Here is an 18,113-nt window from a genome sequence, read left to right as displayed (position 1 = left end):
GAATCATTCCATGAATTTAAACAGTATTATTGAGTTACATAAATCTCTTGTTTTGTGTGTGTATGTGTGTATTTTTTTTTACTGTTTTCGTTCAAACATTACAATGAGAAATTTTAAACGATGTTTTTCCAACACGGAAAAATCTTTATTTCTTTCCATTTTTTCGATAACAATTGAAAAATTAAAATGATTCGCGATCTGAAAAGCTAATAAAAATCATGTAATTAAACTTATTAATGAGCAAAATTCATTCTTCAATGATTTAAAAAATAATGGAATTTCCACTCTAAGTCAAATCTGATGTCATATGATGATAAAATGGCCAAAAAATTTATTTTGAAGTAATAGTAGAGGCAAATAAATTCAGGTAGAAAGGTAAGATCTGAAATCATGAGTGAAGTTTGTACGGTCATTCCCCGTTCATGGCTGGGTAAAATTATTGAGGGAAACTGACGCGTCGTTATCGGGTAACTGTGATTAGTGTTCTGTAATTATATTATTACAACTTGCAGGATCTCTTCTGCGGTTTCTTTTTTACCATTTTTAACCCATCCAGTCCTTAACATGCGCTCGAGGCGTAGTGCGCAATGCTCGGTCATATACACTCATCAGATATACCCACGTAGGCAGAGTGGATACGTGGCAGTAGATAGGAGGGTGTGCGCAAAGTGCACTATGGTGGATTATAGTAGTTGTGGGCTCCAACTTCAGGCCTTTTACTCTTTCCTGCCATGTCTATCAAGGTGAGAGAGAGAGTTGAGGAGGATAATAAAGCTTTCGCCTTTACTATTTTCCACTTTTGCCATGATCCGCAATGCGTTCTCTCTCTGTCTCTCTCTCTCAATCTCCTCTGTCCCTTTGCTTTGATTGTCTTTAGAGGCAAATCCTATTCTCCGGTGCTTGGTATTAATTATCTGTTTTCGGAGTGATTAGATTTTGGCAGATCGTTGTTAAAGATCTAGCCATTTATTCCCAGTTTCTGTTCATCTCTCTCTTTAGTTTGAGAGGACTCTTATGGTGAGAAATTGAGGATCACTCCATGGCGGATCTTCTTTTCTAGTTTTAGGGTTTTTATATTCTTCTTACTTATTCCCTTCCCAGACATCTTGAGGGTTGAAATTTTTGAACTATATGTTTTTGGTATTTCATCTGCAAATGCGTCTGTCTTTTCCGTGTTGACGCAGTTTGTTTGCACACAGTGGAGCCTTTTTTCATGGCGGTTGGCAGATTGATCGCCGCCGTTTTGTTACTCCTTTCTAAAAGAGAAAATAAAAATCCCTTTTTCCCACCCTTTGGTAGTGTACATATAGAGTTGCTTTGAAACAGTGAGGAAGGTTTTTCTTTGTTTTGAAACAGTTTTTTGTCTCGATGTTCAATTTTATGCATTAATGGCGGTTTCTGTAAATATTTTTCTGAGTTCTTGATCCTCGTTAAGAAAGTTCGTTCCCACCTCCCTTCTCTTGTTTCACGATGGATTTGTGTGAATCCAGTATTTGATTCTGATCTCAAAGTTTTATTGAGAGAACTGTTGAGCTTCTTTGTTTTGTTTGAGGATAGGTATGGCATTTTGACGTTTAGATATTGAGGGTTGAGTTGGTATGGCTTCTAAAAGGAGAAGAGATTCGCCGGAGGAGAAGGAAAGACGTGTTTCTCCGTTCCCTGATGAAGTCTTGGAACGTGTTCTGGGTTTCGTGAAATCTCACAAGAATAGGAGCTCTGTTTCTCTAGTTTGCAAGGACTGGTACAGTGCGGAGAGATGGAGCCGAACTCACGTGTTCATTGGCAACTGCTACTCTGTTTCACCTGAGATTCTTGTTCGGAGATTTCCCAACATTCGAAGCGTAACCTTGAAAGGGAAGCCTCGATTCTCAGATTTCAACCTCGTCCCTCCCAACTGGGGGGCCGATATCCAATCATGGCTTGATGTCTTCGCCTCTGCGTATCCTCATCTTGAGGAGCTGCGTCTTAAGAGGATGACTATCATGGATGAAAGCTTGGAGTTTCTTGCCCACTCATTTCCAAACTTTAAAGCTCTCTCCCTTGTGAGCTGTGATGGGTTCAGCACTGATGGCCTTGCCACCATTGCCACATATTGCAAGTAAGCTTCGTTCTTGCCTATTTTTGCTAATCCTAGATACCACCCTTTCATGTTAGGGTTTTTCTTCTAATTTTATCAAGCTTTTGAATAGATGTTTTTGGTATTCCTTAGGGTAACTTGCAGGAGTTTCTATGAAAGTTCCCCTCACCCCCCAATAATAATATCTTTTTTTATCCCTTAGTGAATTTTCATTTTTTATAAAGATGTATTACCCTTTTTCATTTATGTAATGGATGCTTCTTCCCTGTAGAAATATTCATACTTCTAGGTGTCACTTGCTCAGAAATTACCTTTGAAATGTCCTCCTTAATAAGTGATCTGATAATATTATAATAATTTAAAGGGAAAAAAATTGTATGAAAGTTCCTTCCGTCTGAAGCGCATCGGATCGCCTTATTTATGATTTTTGGAGGTTTTGACATGTTAATTGGACCAGTTTGAGTGGACGAGAATGACAGTTAGAGGTTTGATTAGGAATTAAGCTGTTGATTGGTTAATGTGGTAGACTCGCTTGTTTTTTGGACTGCCAGAAGTCTGATAATGACATTAATCCCACTCTTGATGTATCATTTCTATTTTGGAAGGATCCTGGCTTCCCTTTCTGAAAGCCACCCTTGAAAGTTTGGGGCCCGTCCATGAGATGCTTCTTTCCTCCGTTGAAAAGCAAAGAATAAGAGGAAAGGCAGACCCGCACTTGGTTTTGTTAAATTATGCCTAGTAATGGAACTTTATCGACCTGTAGCTTTCTTAATAATTGTATAACAGGATCGTTGTTGCTTGTGTAGGTTCTATTTCTTTACGAGGAATAGCATTTTTGTTTATCCTTATTCTTAAACGTTGGAGCTTTTTCATCACTGGTCAGTCTTTATGGAATTTATTTCATTCTTTGCTGAAGTATTCAGCTCTAGAATCAAGTGAGTGGAAACCAGTGGAATCTTTTCTCTACAGTCTCCAAATTGCTGCCACCTGTCATGATACCAATAACCTAGAAACAATTGGGCCTTACCAGAGGTAACTGCTCCATCATGGAAACTAAACTTGATGGGTGGCCCTTGAATGTAGGTTTGCCTGGGCTTCCTGATTTTTAATCCAAAAATGATTGATATGTCTTGGAGAAGGTACACCAATCTTATGACTACATACCTGTCTACATGATGCAATAAATGCAGTGGATCAGCCACTTAAAGAGGCCCCCAGTTAAGAATTCATTGACTATGAAGCTTTTGTAATCAAATTTTGATAATTGATTGCTATGTAGACTTTGTTTTGATATGCTCTGCTTACATGACGTGTTTTAGATCCAAATGCCTCTAATAGTATGGAGCAAAAGCTGCTGCACGCCTGCACCCAGAAATGTAGTGTAGCTACCAATATAAAGTAGTACTGAAAAATTAATTGAATTTGGTTGAGATGCCATTGGTTTCTGATTTGGTTGTCATTCTTTTTTATGCATCTGTGCATTGTTAACAATTCAGTAGGATAACAGATGTTCAAAAGTAACTCAATATCATTCTTTTTTAATAAAGGCGTGTCAGTCTTTTTGCTTGTTCATGTTCAGTCTTTTTTGATAATGCATAATTTTTTATACCTAATTTGGGTTTCAGGAACTTGACTGAGCTGGACATACTGGAGAATGGCATTGAGGATCTCGGGGGTGGTTGGTTAAGTTGCTTTCCTGAAAACTTCACATCATTAGAAATACTGAACTTTGCAAATTTGAACAGTGAAGTCAGTTTTGATTCCCTGGAGAGGCTTGTTGCTAGATGCAAATCATTGAAGGTTTTGAAAGCAAATAAGAATGTGACTATGGAACAATTACAAAGGCTGCTGTCGCGAGCTCCTCAATTAATGGAACTGGGAACTGGCTCATTCTCGCAAGATCTCAGTTTTCAGCAGTATGAAGAACTCAAAAAAGCATTCAAAAACTGCCGAAACTTGCACACACTCTCAGGTTTATGGGAAGCCACTTCCCTTTATCTCCCAGCCCTGTATCCTGCATGTGCCAATCTGACGTTCTTGAATTTGAGCTATGCTGCCTTACAAAGTGCTGAACTTGCTAAGCTCCTCCCCAGTTGCCCACTTCTTCAGCGTCTCTGGGTAAGTAGCATACTCAAAATCCATTAAATGGTGATCTCTATAGCATTTAATCTTTATTTCCTTCTATTGAATTATCTATGTCGTGGCAGAAAAATTAATTGGTGATCTCTACAGCATTTAATCTTTATTTCCTTCTGCTGAATTATTTATGTCGTGGCAGAAAAATTGGGAGCACACCTATGATATTGTATTGTACTAGCCCAATTGTATAACCATAAGCTTTTTCTGAAATGAATATACCCACTGGTGTGGATTTTTCTAATGCACATATTGCAGCTTTTGTGTATTTTTCAAGTTATCAACCAAAAAGCTTGTGAGTTTGCCGTGCCTCAACAAAAAATGTAATGTGATTGTTATCTTTGTTCAAACGTCAAAGGACAAATGATTCTGAGTTTGCTCTTTTTAGAAGATAAATCAGTTGAAGATAACTTATGATAACCATGAGAACTACTGATTTTTAACCTTTCCGCAATTTTCTCGTACAATAGTGACATGTGGCAATCTTTTCTGTATACTTGTCAGATTGTCTTTCTCACGCTCAAATCGTATAGGTTGCTAATATCCGTTTGTAGTGACCTTTGACTATTGAAAACCAGTATTTACTCTTCCCCATGAAGTGTGATTCTTTTTGGTTAAGCATCCAATATCTTAGTGGTGGGACTGTTGATCACTGTTTGAAACCAGCTTTGTGCTCAGAATTTACTTTGCCCAATTTTTCATGATGAACTGTCCATCAGTGTGATTCCTGTTTTCCTTGGTCCCTGTTACATAAATGTGTCTACTCCTGAGGTAGCCGTCTCAGGAGCCATTTCACAAAAATCTCTCCTCATTCGTCTCTACTGACAAGATAATTTTATGTCTGATCCATACCATTATATTCTTCTCATGCGGAAAGAGCAAACAAACAAACCATGGATGCTAAAACCAATGGATAGCATCAACATCAAGTGAACCTGTAAGCCAATTATGTTTTTGCAGTTCTATTTGGAATGCTGCTCTTGTATGAAACATAAAACCAGATATGCTAATTGGTAAGTCTTTATTTATCTCCAAAAATAGAAAAGAGCATTGGAAAACTTTGGATTATTCCTTTAGTTTTTGTCGTAGAAAGCTTAAACCTACTTTGTTTGTACAGGTCCTGGACACTGTAGAAGACAAAGGGCTTGAGGCTGTTGGGTCCAGCTGCCCTTTACTCGAGGAGCTTCGTGTCTTTCCTGCAGAACCTGTGGTGGGGGGTGGTGGAGGGGTGACAGAATCTGGCTTTGTAGCAGTCTCCCGCGGCTGCCGTAAACTACACTATACTCTCTACTTCTGCCGACAGATGACCAATGCTGCTGTGGCTACAGTAGTGCAAAACTGCCCTGACTTCACCCACTTCCGTCTCTGCATCATGAACCCTGGCCAGCCAGATTATTTGACTAATGAACCTATGGATGAAGCTTTTGGTACCGTGGTTAAGACATGCAGCAAACTTCAGAGGCTTGCAGTCTCTGGTCTACTGACTGACCTGACTTTTGAGTACATTGGAAGATATGCTAAGAACTTGGAGACATTATCTGTGGCATTCGCAGGCAGCAGTGACAGGGGGATGCAGTGTGTGCTAGAAGGATGTCCAAAGCTACGGAAACTTGAGATACGTGATTCCCCCTTTGGGAATGCCGCTCTGTTGTCAGGGCTGGAGAGGTATGAGTCAATGAGGTCCCTGTGGATGTCGGCCTGCAATGTGACGATGAATGCATGTAGGCTGCTGGCTAAGGAGATGCCAAGGTTGAATGTGGAGGTGATCAAAGAGGATGAGAGTGATGACACTCAGGCTGAGAAGGTCTATGTTTATCGCTCTGTTGCAGGGCCAAGAAGGGATGCCCCTCCTTTCGTTCTCACCCTCTGAGAATAAGCATAAGCATGGTATCCCAATTCTCTCTCTCAATAGTTTTTTTTTTGGGTAAACTCTCTCTCAATAGTTAATGCCAATTAGAATTTGTGGCGAGTGGATGAATTACGGCATCCAATACTTAAATATTTCATTTGGTTTCAATTATATACGCTCATTAACAAGTGATGAATAGGGGGCCATATGACATTTCTGAGAGATGGAATATATAATCCTGTAGTTCTCTAGCAAGTCATGTGGTCGGAGATACTATTACATATATTATTCATTCCCTCTGATATGTTGCACAAAAGGTACAGCATGTCACATTGGTTCTGGGCATTGTAAACCCCAAAAAAATAGTCGGAAGTAAAAAGTAAATATGATTTTTCCTGGTATGTTATATGTTATTGGACTGTGACAACAGTTTCCATAGTAACTTTGAAACCTTAAATTGACTTACACTTGGCCAGTGTGAAGGTAACCATCATTTGTAAAAACAATCCAGCTGAGAGGCACATAAGGAGTATGTCTTCTAGGATGGTGAGGATGAATTGATTCATTGTTTTGTAATTTTCATGTGATGTGTCTGATGGCGGTGGTTGATTCTATATCCTTGCAATAACCCTGTGTCTATTGCATAGCCATTTGAATGTGATATTTCACAGTTTACTTAAATACCGTTTATTTCCTTTTATGGTAATATATCCCTTTGATTTAATCGTGTGTTACATACGAGCTTCCTGTTTTTGTTTGGATTTTTTGGTTAATTGTTTGCTGACATAAGTTACAGTGCTCCTCTGCTTTCCATCTCTTTCCTTTTTATTTTTTGGGATTCACCCTAGAACACACACATACACACACAGCTTTTATATTATGGAATATAAACAGATAATTAGATATGTTGTTATTATGATATGAATTACAGATATTGGAACAAGAAGTTTTTGCTCTTATTATCTTGTAGTTCTCTGTCTTTACTCTTTTTCTTTTTCTAGTCTGGCAGGTTTCGCAGATAAACTAATGGTGCATGCCAATACCATTGGTATGGGATGCATAATTATTGGAATGGAGAAATTTAACGAGACTGCGAAACATGAAATCTATTAAACTTGCAATTTTCCTTCTTTACATATTAAACTCGTCAAGAACAACAAAAAAACAGTTTCACGCCTTCACTGGCTCCAAAGCTGTGACCCGATTTTCCTCAGCTTCGGGCCCTGCAGCACCCTTGAAAAGCAAGATTGCAAGGCTGCCAATGCAGAAGTGGATGAAACAGCCACAGAAGTGAGTAACAAAAGAACCAAAATCTGTTCCCACGATGCATTGCCACCCTGGTCCATGAAGCTTGTCAAATTCCTGCATGAAACACAAAGCCCCCATCAACGAAACGCACCGGAAGGTCTTCAGGTTAACACACGACAAATGAATACAATATCTGCATAATTGGGTATGTCACATACCTTCTTAATGAAACAAGCAATCTGGGTGGAATCAGTGACATCAAAGACATCAAGGGCTTTGGCGGCGAGGCGGAGTGCTTCATCCTGCATGGTTTGAAGCATGTCAGTGTTGCTAATGACTGCCTTTCCTTCCAACATGGCGAGGGCGTCACAGGGGACTGCACAAAGTGCTTGGAAGAAGAAAGACGTGGTGGTTTACACAAGTTGGAGAAGAAGAGTATAAATGCTACTACTGTGTGAGCTTACTGGGATGTGTTGGTGGTGACTGGGTTGCGGTGGGGGATTATATCGAGGATTCTGGTCATCAGCTGAGGGCACGGAGCTTGTCTGAATGGTTCCAGTAAGATTGGAATGACTCGTGGGGGGCCGACATAGTGCACGCGGTGGCAGATGCTTGTGGAGAGTTAGAGGGAACTGTGGAGCTGCGGATGTATTTGGTTGGACTAAAATTTGCAGGTTATGGAAGGATTTCGAATTTTTCAGCTGGGTTTTATCTCTTTTCTATCTTGTGGCTGTATCATTGAAATTGTGCCAAGTGTTGGCTCGTGGTGCTGTCAAGGCAGATAATGATCCAACGGTTTGCAATGCTTCTCTTTTTGTTTCTTTTGATTTTGGTTGGTTTTTTTTTTTTTGTCAGTTTTCTAGTGTTAGGGAAGAAGAGCAGGTGGAAGGATTAAGAAGTTTCAGCACTAACCTCACATGCGCACAGATTAAAGGCGGGCGGGCTAAGGATGGACATTATTGGTTGAATTGGCTGATTTGAATTGGACAGGATAAAAATGTGGACAGAGTATTGTTCTGACCGGGGTTTTTTGTGTGTTTTGTTTTTGGGCGGGGAAGGAAAAATATCTTATTGATGGCCCATAGGTAACAAGGGGTTTGCATCCCAACTTAAGAAAGTGCGATGGGGGTGGGGGGGGGGGGGGGAAAGAAGGATTGGCTCCTCTTCTTGGAGATGTGTGTCACCCAATAAGTGCAAATGAGGCATCCAACGGTTGGGCTTTGCCGGTGCATGCCGAGTTAGTTATTGGGATGTGTGCAGTATAACTCAGCCTTTGGATGTCTCATTGAGTGATGCCCTCTAAGGAGATGAGCCCAATCTGGGAAATATGAGGATGTTACACAATCGAGAGGTGGGTGTGGAGGGTCGAACATCGGACCTCTACGGATTTGGTTCCTTATATTTTGAATATTTTGAATAAAAAAAAGCAAGAGATCTTTACTTGGTTGCATGGTTTCTACACAAACATATGGGCCATGGGTGAGCATGCCTGGGTATTTGCCCAAGGCCAAAGGTGTCATCTCACCTGCCTTGTGAGAGGATGTAGGAAACACCACCAAGTAGAGATCTTTTTTCTTTAAAAAAAATATGAGGTTGAATATTGCAAGGGGAAGTTGGGGGGATCCCGATCTTCTACAGTGCAGCTGTCTGTTTGGCCTATGTTGCATAGACATAGGGTCATGTGTAATGATCGCCTTACCCTCGCTCGAGCGATTGGCGCAGTTGCCTGTCTAGCCTGTGCTGCGCAGACACAAGGTCACGTGCAATGATCGCCTTACCTCTGCTCAAGCGTTTGGCGCAACTGTTTGACTGGCGTATGATACGCAGATACAGAATCGCGTGTAATGACCATTTTTTCTTTTTTTTTTTAATGAAAGAAAATATATATTAAAAACTAAGGAATAAACAGGGTATGTACAACATCCTGATCATACAAAAAGTGTTGATGATAATCCACAGCTGTTCAGCCATCCTAGTAAGAGGCTATTAGTGTTTTCCATTACATACAAATTATCCACAAAAACATTAAGATCCATCAACAAAGGCACCATAGCCCACGGCCAAGGGCGTTTGGATGGTTGTTGAATATGCTGAAGGATTTCCTTTGTTGAAACCCAAACTTCTTTGACCTTAATGCCCAACCGAGTAACATGAAGAAGGCAAAAAAGTAAGGTTGACGCCGCCGATTCTAAAGCATTATATGCTGTCAAAAAACCCGCATGAGCCGAGAACAGACGTCCCTGGGTCATAACGCAAAAAGTCCACGCTGACGAATCTACGCCTGGGTGGAAGCATCCTGCATAGAATAAAATGGGAATTACCAAATTAGGTAATTGCAAATCAGTAACGGAAAGTGGTGTGTGCGAGGTTATCATGTGTGTACTAACATTATTTTCAAGCACAGGTGGTTGAAGATTAAGATCAATAATCCAACGGTCTATCAATTTCATGGTTTTAAAAGGATCCGCCTTAGCATTCCCTGCAACAACTCTATTCCTAGAATCCCAAATAAAATAACAAGTAATTATAAAAACAGAAAAGAACCAGGTAAGAGATTGTAGTCCGAGATTACTCTGATAGAGAAAGGGAACACATAATTTTTCAAGAGATGGGAAGGAAAGATATTCGGTTCTCAAACCCAAAGGGCCCGCTGCCCAAATACGCTTGGCCTAATTGCAGGAGAGAAGCATATGCCAAATCGATTCCGTAGAGTGTCCGCACAGCAAGCAGCTAGCGTCGATCCGGCTCCATTTTGCCAAAGTTTCTCTGGTAAGAATGCCTGCATGTAAGATGCACTAGAAAAAAATCTTAAACGTAGGATGTAATGGCAATTTCCAAAAAAAAATCCAACAACGGGTAGATCTAGAGTTGATAAGAGAAAATGAATTATTGAGAGATAGAAAGCGTGAAGCCCGACGCGTAGAGAACTGACCAACCTTGGCAAGAGTGCATCACCATCTATCATCATGAACTCATAACCGAACATTAGCAATTTTTGGTATAAACCAATAGGGAATGCAAGATGAGAGTAAGTCGGAATTCCATTGAGAACCAGAGCAAAAGTGGCTTACCCTTTCGTTCTTCATGGTTGGATTAAAAGAGAATGGTAAGGAACAAGTTTGTAAGTTAGGAATCCAAGGATCATCCCAAAAGAAGGAATCATTACCATTACCAATGATTCGAAATGAAATTCCTTTGATGACCGGTATCATTTTGGTAATGCTATTCCAAGTCCAGGATCCACGCCTCCTCGTGACTTTAGGCTGGAAAATCGAATGGGAGGAAAAATACTTTACCTTCAGAACCCTGGCCCATAGGGTGCTTGGCTCGGATAAAAGTCACCACGCAAGTTTGAGAAGAAGAGTAGAGTTAGTAACAGATGCCTTGCGAATACCCAAACTCCCAAATTTAACCGGGAAACAGATTTTGTCCCAAGCAATTAAGGAATGTTTCCTAGTAGAGGACGGTCCTTCAGTCCAAAATTTGATACAAATAGAGTCCAGAGCCTTGCAAATTTTATTAGGGAAGAGAAAACAGGACATGAGATAGACTAGGGTGGAAGTGAGAACCGATTGAATCATAACCCGTTGGCCTGCAAAAGATAGGACGTTAGATTTCCAATAAGCCAATCTACGTTGAACTCAATTCACAACAAGCTACAAATCCTGTGATTTGGATATGGAATGGAACAGGTTGACACCCAGATAAGTAGGAGCCCGCTTGATAACCTTATGAGAAACAGTTTTTGAGAACGGAAAAACACCTAAAAATCGCTTGATAACGAAGTGTTTTTGGAAACATAAATCAAAATTTATGCTCCCTGGAAGACTTTTGACAGAACATGTTAGACATGTTCTGTCGTTTCTTGGCTGAAAATTGGAAAAGTGTGCTCGATAAAAACTCCTGTGTTCATTCACTATGCTCTTAACGATACACATCTCTCACCTCCAACCTCCATCGCTGCTCTCATGAACAAAGCTCCAAGGAACCTCTGTTGTCCTCCAACCTCTATCACTGTGAAAAAACGAACAAAGCTTCAAGGAACCTAGTGTCCTCCAATCTCCATCGCGCCATGAAACTGTCGAAACCTGAAACCAGAGCTGGAGGTGGGTTTTTTTTTTTTGTTTTGAAACCCTAACGGTTTCCTTCTGTTTTGCGATTTGGGGAAGAAGCTCTTCGATTCCTTGTGTTAATTTTAAAAAAAAAAAAAGGGTTTTGCTTGTTTCCAAGAACAGGTTTTTACCAAGCGAGTCAAAAATGGTTTCTCAGCACAAAAAATGAAAAAACTGTTTTGCTGTTTCTCAGCACATAATCAGAACAGAAACACTCGTAAGGTTATCAAGCGGGCACTAGATTGTTTACTCATTTCCTTAATCCTCATAACGGAACATAGAGCATGTTTTTCAATCGGGGAAACATTTTTGCTAAACCAAAGACTACTCTTTTCATAGTTAATTTCTTGTCCAGATAAATCAGAGAAAAGGTCCACTTCTACTACTAAATTTTGTGTACACAGTATCGTACAACATATTGCGTACACTACCAATCTATGGTCCAAAGCCAAGCGACCATGTTATATGTGTGTGTGTGTTTTTTTTTTACAATCTAAGGGTTGTAATATGCTTAAAGGACCTAAAATAGGGTTTCCTAGAAGTTTTTAGAAACTAATTTGACCATTTGAGCCTCGAAACCAACAACCAAAACCTGAACCAAATTTTCACTATTTCTGATTCGAAACCAATACCGTGAATCTTGGGTTTTACTTACCACTCAATGAGTCCCATCTAACAAATTGGATAGGGTGAAAAGTCGGCATCAGTTCATAGTATTTGTGTTTAGGCAACTAGTCAGTTGATAAGGAACCATGCCTAAGGAAGTAGAGGTTCTGATCTTTCAAATATTTATTGCTTCAAAGCATTCTGTTAGATCAAAGTGTTTCAAATAGAATCAGGATGAATCTAACTGACAAAATCAGGGTAACCAAACAGTTTTGTAGGATGAATCTAAATGACAAATTCAGGGTAACCAAACAGTTTTCTGTCAAAATTATAATTCATCAAACATGTTGTCACAAGAATGTCATCCTGAGTCGATACATGCACCAATGGACATACGCAACCAAACACGAAACAGATCCCATGTCATGTTTCTCAGAACCTCTGAAAGATTTATTTACTTATTCAAATGAACATGTGAGCATTCAATATATCCATATCCTTAAGTACCTCTCTCTTTCTCTCTATGGAGTTGATCTATGGCATTTTTTAATAGTTCTGAGTCTTCTGACCTTCTGCACATTAGGTTAAGTTTGGTTGCGTAAATCAACAGAACGCTATTCTGTTGGATCGCAATTCTAAAAAAATTAAACTGTTTGGTTGCCTAATTCCATTGGATTACCAGAATTACATAATTCTAATTTTATAACTAAACACAATCCATATCTGATCGAGTTCACCTCTATAGGTAAACTCAGATATGGATGATGATTCAAAGCTTAAATATAAATAGTGTGATCCAACTTTAAACAGCCATATGGGCTTCCCTAAGTCGAAAAACGCAAGAACACTCAACTCATATTTTCCAAAAACGCAAAAATCTCTCGACGACACTCTCGACGCACGAAGAAGACCTGTAAGATGAAGGAGGTGCTTGCGTCTTCTCTGTCTCTCTATCTCCCTCTCTATCTGATCTCTCTCCCTCTCTCTACATTAAGATGGTAGGGTTTTCTTCTCAAGATTTCATTTTTTGGATTTCAGGGCTGCCCTAATTCGAAATCGTGAGAAGAGATTTCTGGATGTGGTCTTCTCTGTCCCTCTATCTCTCTCGTTGGAAACCTGGAAATCGTTGAAATTTGGTATGGCTTCTTCTCTGTCCCTCTATCTCTCTCGTTATCTGGTCTCTCTCCCTCTCTCTACGATTTAGGGTTTTTGGTTTTTAAGTTTTCAATTTTTGGATTGCAGGGATTTTTGGAGCAGAGATTTGTGGGTTTAGGGCTTTGTTGATCAGGTCACAGGTATGCTCGCTGATCTCTCTCTGGCTCTTCATTCTTCTCTTTTCTATTTCCCTTTTTTTGCTGTTCTTGAGATTCTTCATTCTCTCTGTTTCCTCCATGATAATTGCGTAGGCTTCCAAAGTGGTCAATTGTTGTAATTTTTCCCCATTTCATTCCTCACTATTACGGAGTTCACCGGAGAATGCACCTCCATCGCTCCCTCCCTCATCACTCTGTCTCCCATTGTTAACTCCAAATATTGCTTTGCTTGCTCCGGATTCCTTCCGAAGAAGCCTCAATTTAATTGAAATTTTGAATCTTTTGTGGTTGTCTTTCTGTTGCTTGTTATATATACATATGAGAAGACACACCGAAGCGAAGGGAAGGGAAGGGAAGGGAAGGGAAGGGAAGGGGGGGAGGGGGGAGACCAAATCACCAATGGTTTGGGTTATTTTAACAGAGAGCTAATAGATGAGAAATGATGGATGCGGTAACATATCTTAATAATAATTAAATTAAGTTTTGAAAAAGAATAAAGAGTTTAGATAGAAGTTAGTGTAAGCAAGGGATAATCATCAAGAAAAGGCTTGATGAGGAAGAATAAGTGAAGGGAAGGGAACTTAAATATTATTTTCTTTCCCCCTTAAAATGGACCCCAAGAACCAACAACCCAACCCTACAACTGCTCCCCTGAGTTTATGTTTCTTTGAAATCTCTAATTACTTAGTATAAATATAGGATTGATTGATTCATAGAAGCTTATTATATGGCTTTTGGGTTCAATACAGCTCACACGAATCCTTTGGTCTTTGAAATTTGAATCCTTGTGTGTTTTGATGGTTTTTGGATGGATGTTAGTGTCTTGTTGGATGGATGTTTTTGTGTTTTGATGGTTTTTGAATCTGTTGTGGTGGATGTTTATTACTAGTTTTGTCTTGCATCTTGGTTAGTATGTGGACCTTTTGGAAACAATGCATTTTGGATGGATTTTATTTAGTACTTTACTATGAATTTCTCATTCTCGAGCAAGGTTTGGGCTCCTTTTTTTGACCTGCTGCTATTTCTACTTTAATTTCACTATGACAACTATTATTTTGAGTCCTTCTAATTGCTGTTGCTGCTTCTTTGAAGCCCTTAATTCCCCTTCATTTTGTTTTTTTTTTCTTTCATTAAATCTTATCTCCATCAAACTATTGAATATGGTTTCTCTTAGAGTCTGAAATTATGAAGTCCCTTAAATATTTAAGTTAAAGTAGAGAATTTAAGCAGTGACTGTTGGAAACAGGCCCTTTCATAACAGTGACCACAACGTTAGTGGAGTATGATGCATGCTGTATCCTTTTGTTGAAATCTATTTGACGTGATAGTGAAAAATCATTTTACTAACACAAGAAATCAAGCAATGACATTAGTAATTTTAGGTGATAATTGAATCACTTATATATTTGAGAACATTTTTCAAATAACCTTGGGGCCATATATTCAAAAAAATAAAATAAAATAAAATAAAATTTTCAACTGATAGACTGAGGGTAACCAAACAGTTTTTCAGATAGATTTAAGGTGATTCCAACTAACAAACTCAGGGTAATCAAACAATTTTTCAAATAGATTTAGGGTGATTTAACTGACAGACCCAGGGTAACCAAACAGTTTTTTTAGGAAGAATCACGTCACAGAATCATGATAACCAAACAATTTATTTTCTGGAATTACGATTCAAAAGATGGTAACTCAAGTGGATGACCATCCACAATCAGACCACATCCAAAAGATTTACGCAACCAAACTTAACCTTAGTCATCTAAATATGGAACCCATTCCATAGCTGCTTCTACAACCCATACCTTCAACTTCAAGAAAACCTGTTTCACAACATTCCTCTGTTTCTTCAGCTGAAGCATGATTCATGGGACTTTAATTATTGGGAAATTTACATGTACTTCCCCTGAAGTAAGGTTTAATTACAAATCAATCAATGTATTTTGGATATTTATGCGTGTTTCCCTTGCTTTCCAAAATAATTAGTAAGTAAACCCACTCCGTTAGTTGTTCCTATTAGTTGCGAACGATAAGAATATTTTAGATATTTTATGATCAATATACCCTTTCATCCTAACCTGTAACTGAATCCCTCATCTCATTATCACCGAGAGGGTTTCAGTTTTAACACTTGAACTACTAAATTTAAACGCTGCAGCAACTCTACAAACATCCTCGAGGACTCTCGCTGTTATACACGAAGGACTTTGTCATCTCTCGAAGTTTTGTGATTATCAAATCCAATTCTCGGTGGATTGCAACTCAAAATCTTCTTGAAAATCTGATCGATTTTCACCAAAAATTCAGCATCTCCGAGAGACCGAACTTCGGTCATCTAATAAGGGAAATAATGGAAGAAGAGGTTTATTTTAGCAGGAAGAGCAATTTGATCAATATATAATATATTATGGCAGAAGTTTTTATGCATGGCCGAGCACATGCATGGTCTGCATTAATTATTGTTAGATCGACATTATGCCCATTCAAATTGACCATAAAGCCCCCACATACCACACACCCCCTATTGAATGAATGATGCATGGAATCTCCCGTGCACGAACTCCTTTCCCATATATTATAATGTTTTTAGTCCCATGTTAACGGAGTGGGTTTACTTACTAATTATTTTGATAAGCATGAGAGGTACGCATAAATATCCAAAACACATCGATGGATCTATAATTAAGCCTTACCTCAGGGAAGATACGTGTAAATTTCTCCATTTAATTTTTCACCATGGGTGGGGTGGAGATTCATGAGGCTTTATTTATTTATTCTTTTGGGTAAAGATTCATGAAACTTATTAATAAAAAGTGTCCCACCAAATGAACAATCAAATGAGAAATCCATTGATGAAGATGCGATCTCTAAATATTTTTTAAAATTGCCTGAAAACCATTAAAGCCTGTTTTGCTGAAACGAGAAGTTAGTAACAGTGAGATTTTCTCTATGACATACCTCAGCTTTACGTAATAATCTTGTTGCTCATTTTTGGACCTGATCCTTTGTAATTAATTAGAAAAATTAAACCTAAAACACATTAGATTTTATTGGGATTTATCTCCTAATCCAAAGCTAAAGGACTATTTAAGTCAATTATAATCATTTCAAGCAAAGTGTTTGGTAAAATGTCTTCTTCCAATTTGAGCAGACAATACTCCAATTATATAACTCTCTCTTTGGTTTATTATAGCTTTAAGCTATGTTCTGGTAAGGCTAATCTATCAAATCTTAATCTCTTTCTCTCTTTTCTTTGGGGTGTGGGTTTATGTTGAGGGACAAAGAAGAATAATAGGGAAATCCAAGAGAGAGAGAGAGAGAGAGAGAGGGGGGGGGGGGGAGGACTATAATATTAGATGAATGGCTATTAGAGAGATCATATCTTTTTTTTTTTTTTGGGTAGATAGAGAGATCTTATCAAATGGTCAATACAAACACTTAGAATCTTGTGAAGTGGCCTAGTTGTGTAATGGAAGACCTTGCTTTCGATTTGATAGAACCTTCAATCAAACATTCAAACCTTGCACATGCTAATCTCACATCTCAATCTTGTAGATAAATTAATGAATTAAAAAACCTATCAAGTTTGAATAGACTTTAGCATTTGATTTGATTTTTTTTTTTTGGGGGGGGGGGGGGGGGATGTGAGGGATTGAGTTTCATCAACTTATTGAAACACTATCATTTTCAAATCACTAATATTGTGTTGGGTATGTATTTTTGGAATAGATTTTAGGTTTTGAACGCATTATAAAAGCCGACTTTTCTCTATTTTCTCGCTTCAGAATACGTTCTAGACCCAAAATCTATTCTAAGAATGCATATCAAACACATCCTAAACTTCAAATCATTGATCCGCAAAGATTGAATAATGGATTTTGTTTTTCTTCACCTAATTGGGTGAAGGAGAATCTCCTAACCTATGGCGATTTGACGTTATGATTGGATTGGGAAGAGTGAATGTCATCATAACTCCTGCTTAAGGGTGTTAAACGGTCCGGTTCAGTTTAAAACGTTTAATTAAACGGTCTCAATTTTTTAAATTATAATTGAACCATTTATTAAATGGTTCGGTTCCGTCAACGGTTTCTGTTTGATTTTGGCACATTTATGTACATCTAAGAGTGTTCAATGGTCCGGTTCGGTTTAAACTAGTTAATTAAACGACCTCAATTTTGAAATCATAATCGAACCATTTATTAAACGATTTCACGGTTTCGGTTTAAACGATTCGATTTGATTCACTTAATTTTCCTTTTCCAATCCAATCAAAGGGTCGGATCTTGTAGCCGAAGAGATTCTCTCTTTATCATGGATAAGGAGAAACTAGATCATATGAATAATTTACAAAATAAATTGCAATCCGGGAGGATCTGATTGCCCAATGAATGGTCTATATGTCTTACACTTGTACAGACATGTCACTACATTAACAAGTGATCAAAGTCAAGGTCATATTACCCCAAAAAACAAAAAGGGAACACTAGATAAGGAATTTATGGTTCATTTTGAGTCATGCTCTCTCTCATTTGGAGTAGATAAACATAAAATGCTGTTACTGTAGCCTCTCTCTCTCTCTCTCTCTCTCTTCAAAGCTAAGGTATTTGTAGCTGTTCTTCTACCTTAAGAAATCCCTTATTTCCTACTCAATGAATCCTTTTGAGATCTCTCTCACCTCATCATAAAATGACTTCCAACCTACCTAACATTACTTACTTTCTTTTCCACTATTTCATAGCATCTGAGCTTTGACAGAAAAATCATGTTTT

General features: G+C 38.6%; 2 protein-coding genes across 2 annotated transcripts; one reads left to right on the top strand and one right to left on the bottom strand.

The window, feature by feature from the left end:
* Positions 1 to 728: 728 nt before the first annotated feature.
* Positions 729 to 7,227, top strand: LOC122639760 (protein TRANSPORT INHIBITOR RESPONSE 1-like). The gene is made up of 5 exons (XM_043832702.1): positions 729 to 746; positions 1,556 to 2,098; positions 3,703 to 4,195; positions 5,331 to 6,100; positions 7,064 to 7,227. Exons 2-4 carry the CDS (start codon positions 1,599 to 1,601, stop codon positions 6,081 to 6,083), a joined length of 1,746 nt encoding a protein of 581 aa, XP_043688637.1. The 5' UTR covers positions 729 to 746; positions 1,556 to 1,598; the 3' UTR covers positions 6,084 to 6,100; positions 7,064 to 7,227.
* On the bottom strand, positions 7,152 to 7,761 carry LOC122639761 (dynein light chain 2, cytoplasmic-like). Its single transcript, XM_043832703.1, has 2 exons — positions 7,529 to 7,761; positions 7,152 to 7,424 (listed from the first exon to the last, which is right to left on the bottom strand). The coding sequence occupies exons 1-2, from the start codon at positions 7,664 to 7,666 to the stop codon at positions 7,233 to 7,235; spliced, it is 330 nt and encodes a 109-aa protein (XP_043688638.1). The 5' UTR covers positions 7,667 to 7,761; the 3' UTR covers positions 7,152 to 7,232.
* Positions 7,762 to 18,113: the final 10,352 nt, after the last annotated feature.

This window comes from Telopea speciosissima, chromosome 9 (genome assembly GCF_018873765.1).
Source record: "Telopea speciosissima isolate NSW1024214 ecotype Mountain lineage chromosome 9, Tspe_v1, whole genome shotgun sequence".
Lineage (NCBI taxonomy): Eukaryota > Viridiplantae > Streptophyta > Magnoliopsida > Proteales > Proteaceae > Telopea > Telopea speciosissima.
This window is presented reverse-complemented; position numbering and strand designations above follow the sequence as displayed.

Bases quoted from the DNA above. Each gene is read 5' to 3' on its own strand.
- LOC122639760 (XM_043832702.1), top strand. From the start codon at position 1,599: ATGGCTTCTAAAAGGAGAAGAGATTCGCCGGAGGAGAAGGAAAGACGT. The intron at 2,099-3,702 runs GTAAGCTTCGTT...TTTGGGTTTCAG, and splicing joins ACCATTGCCACATATTGCAA to GAACTTGACTGAGCTGGACA. The intron at 4,196-5,330 runs GTAAGTAGCATA...TTGTTTGTACAG, and splicing joins CACTTCTTCAGCGTCTCTGG to GTCCTGGACACTGTAGAAGA.
- LOC122639761 (XM_043832703.1), bottom strand. From the start codon at position 7,666: ATGTTGGAAGGAAAGGCAGTCATTAGCAACACTGACATGCTTCAAACC. The intron at 7,425-7,528 runs GTATGTGACATA...TGTTTCATGCAG, and splicing joins TTGCTTGTTTCATTAAGAAG to GAATTTGACAAGCTTCATGG.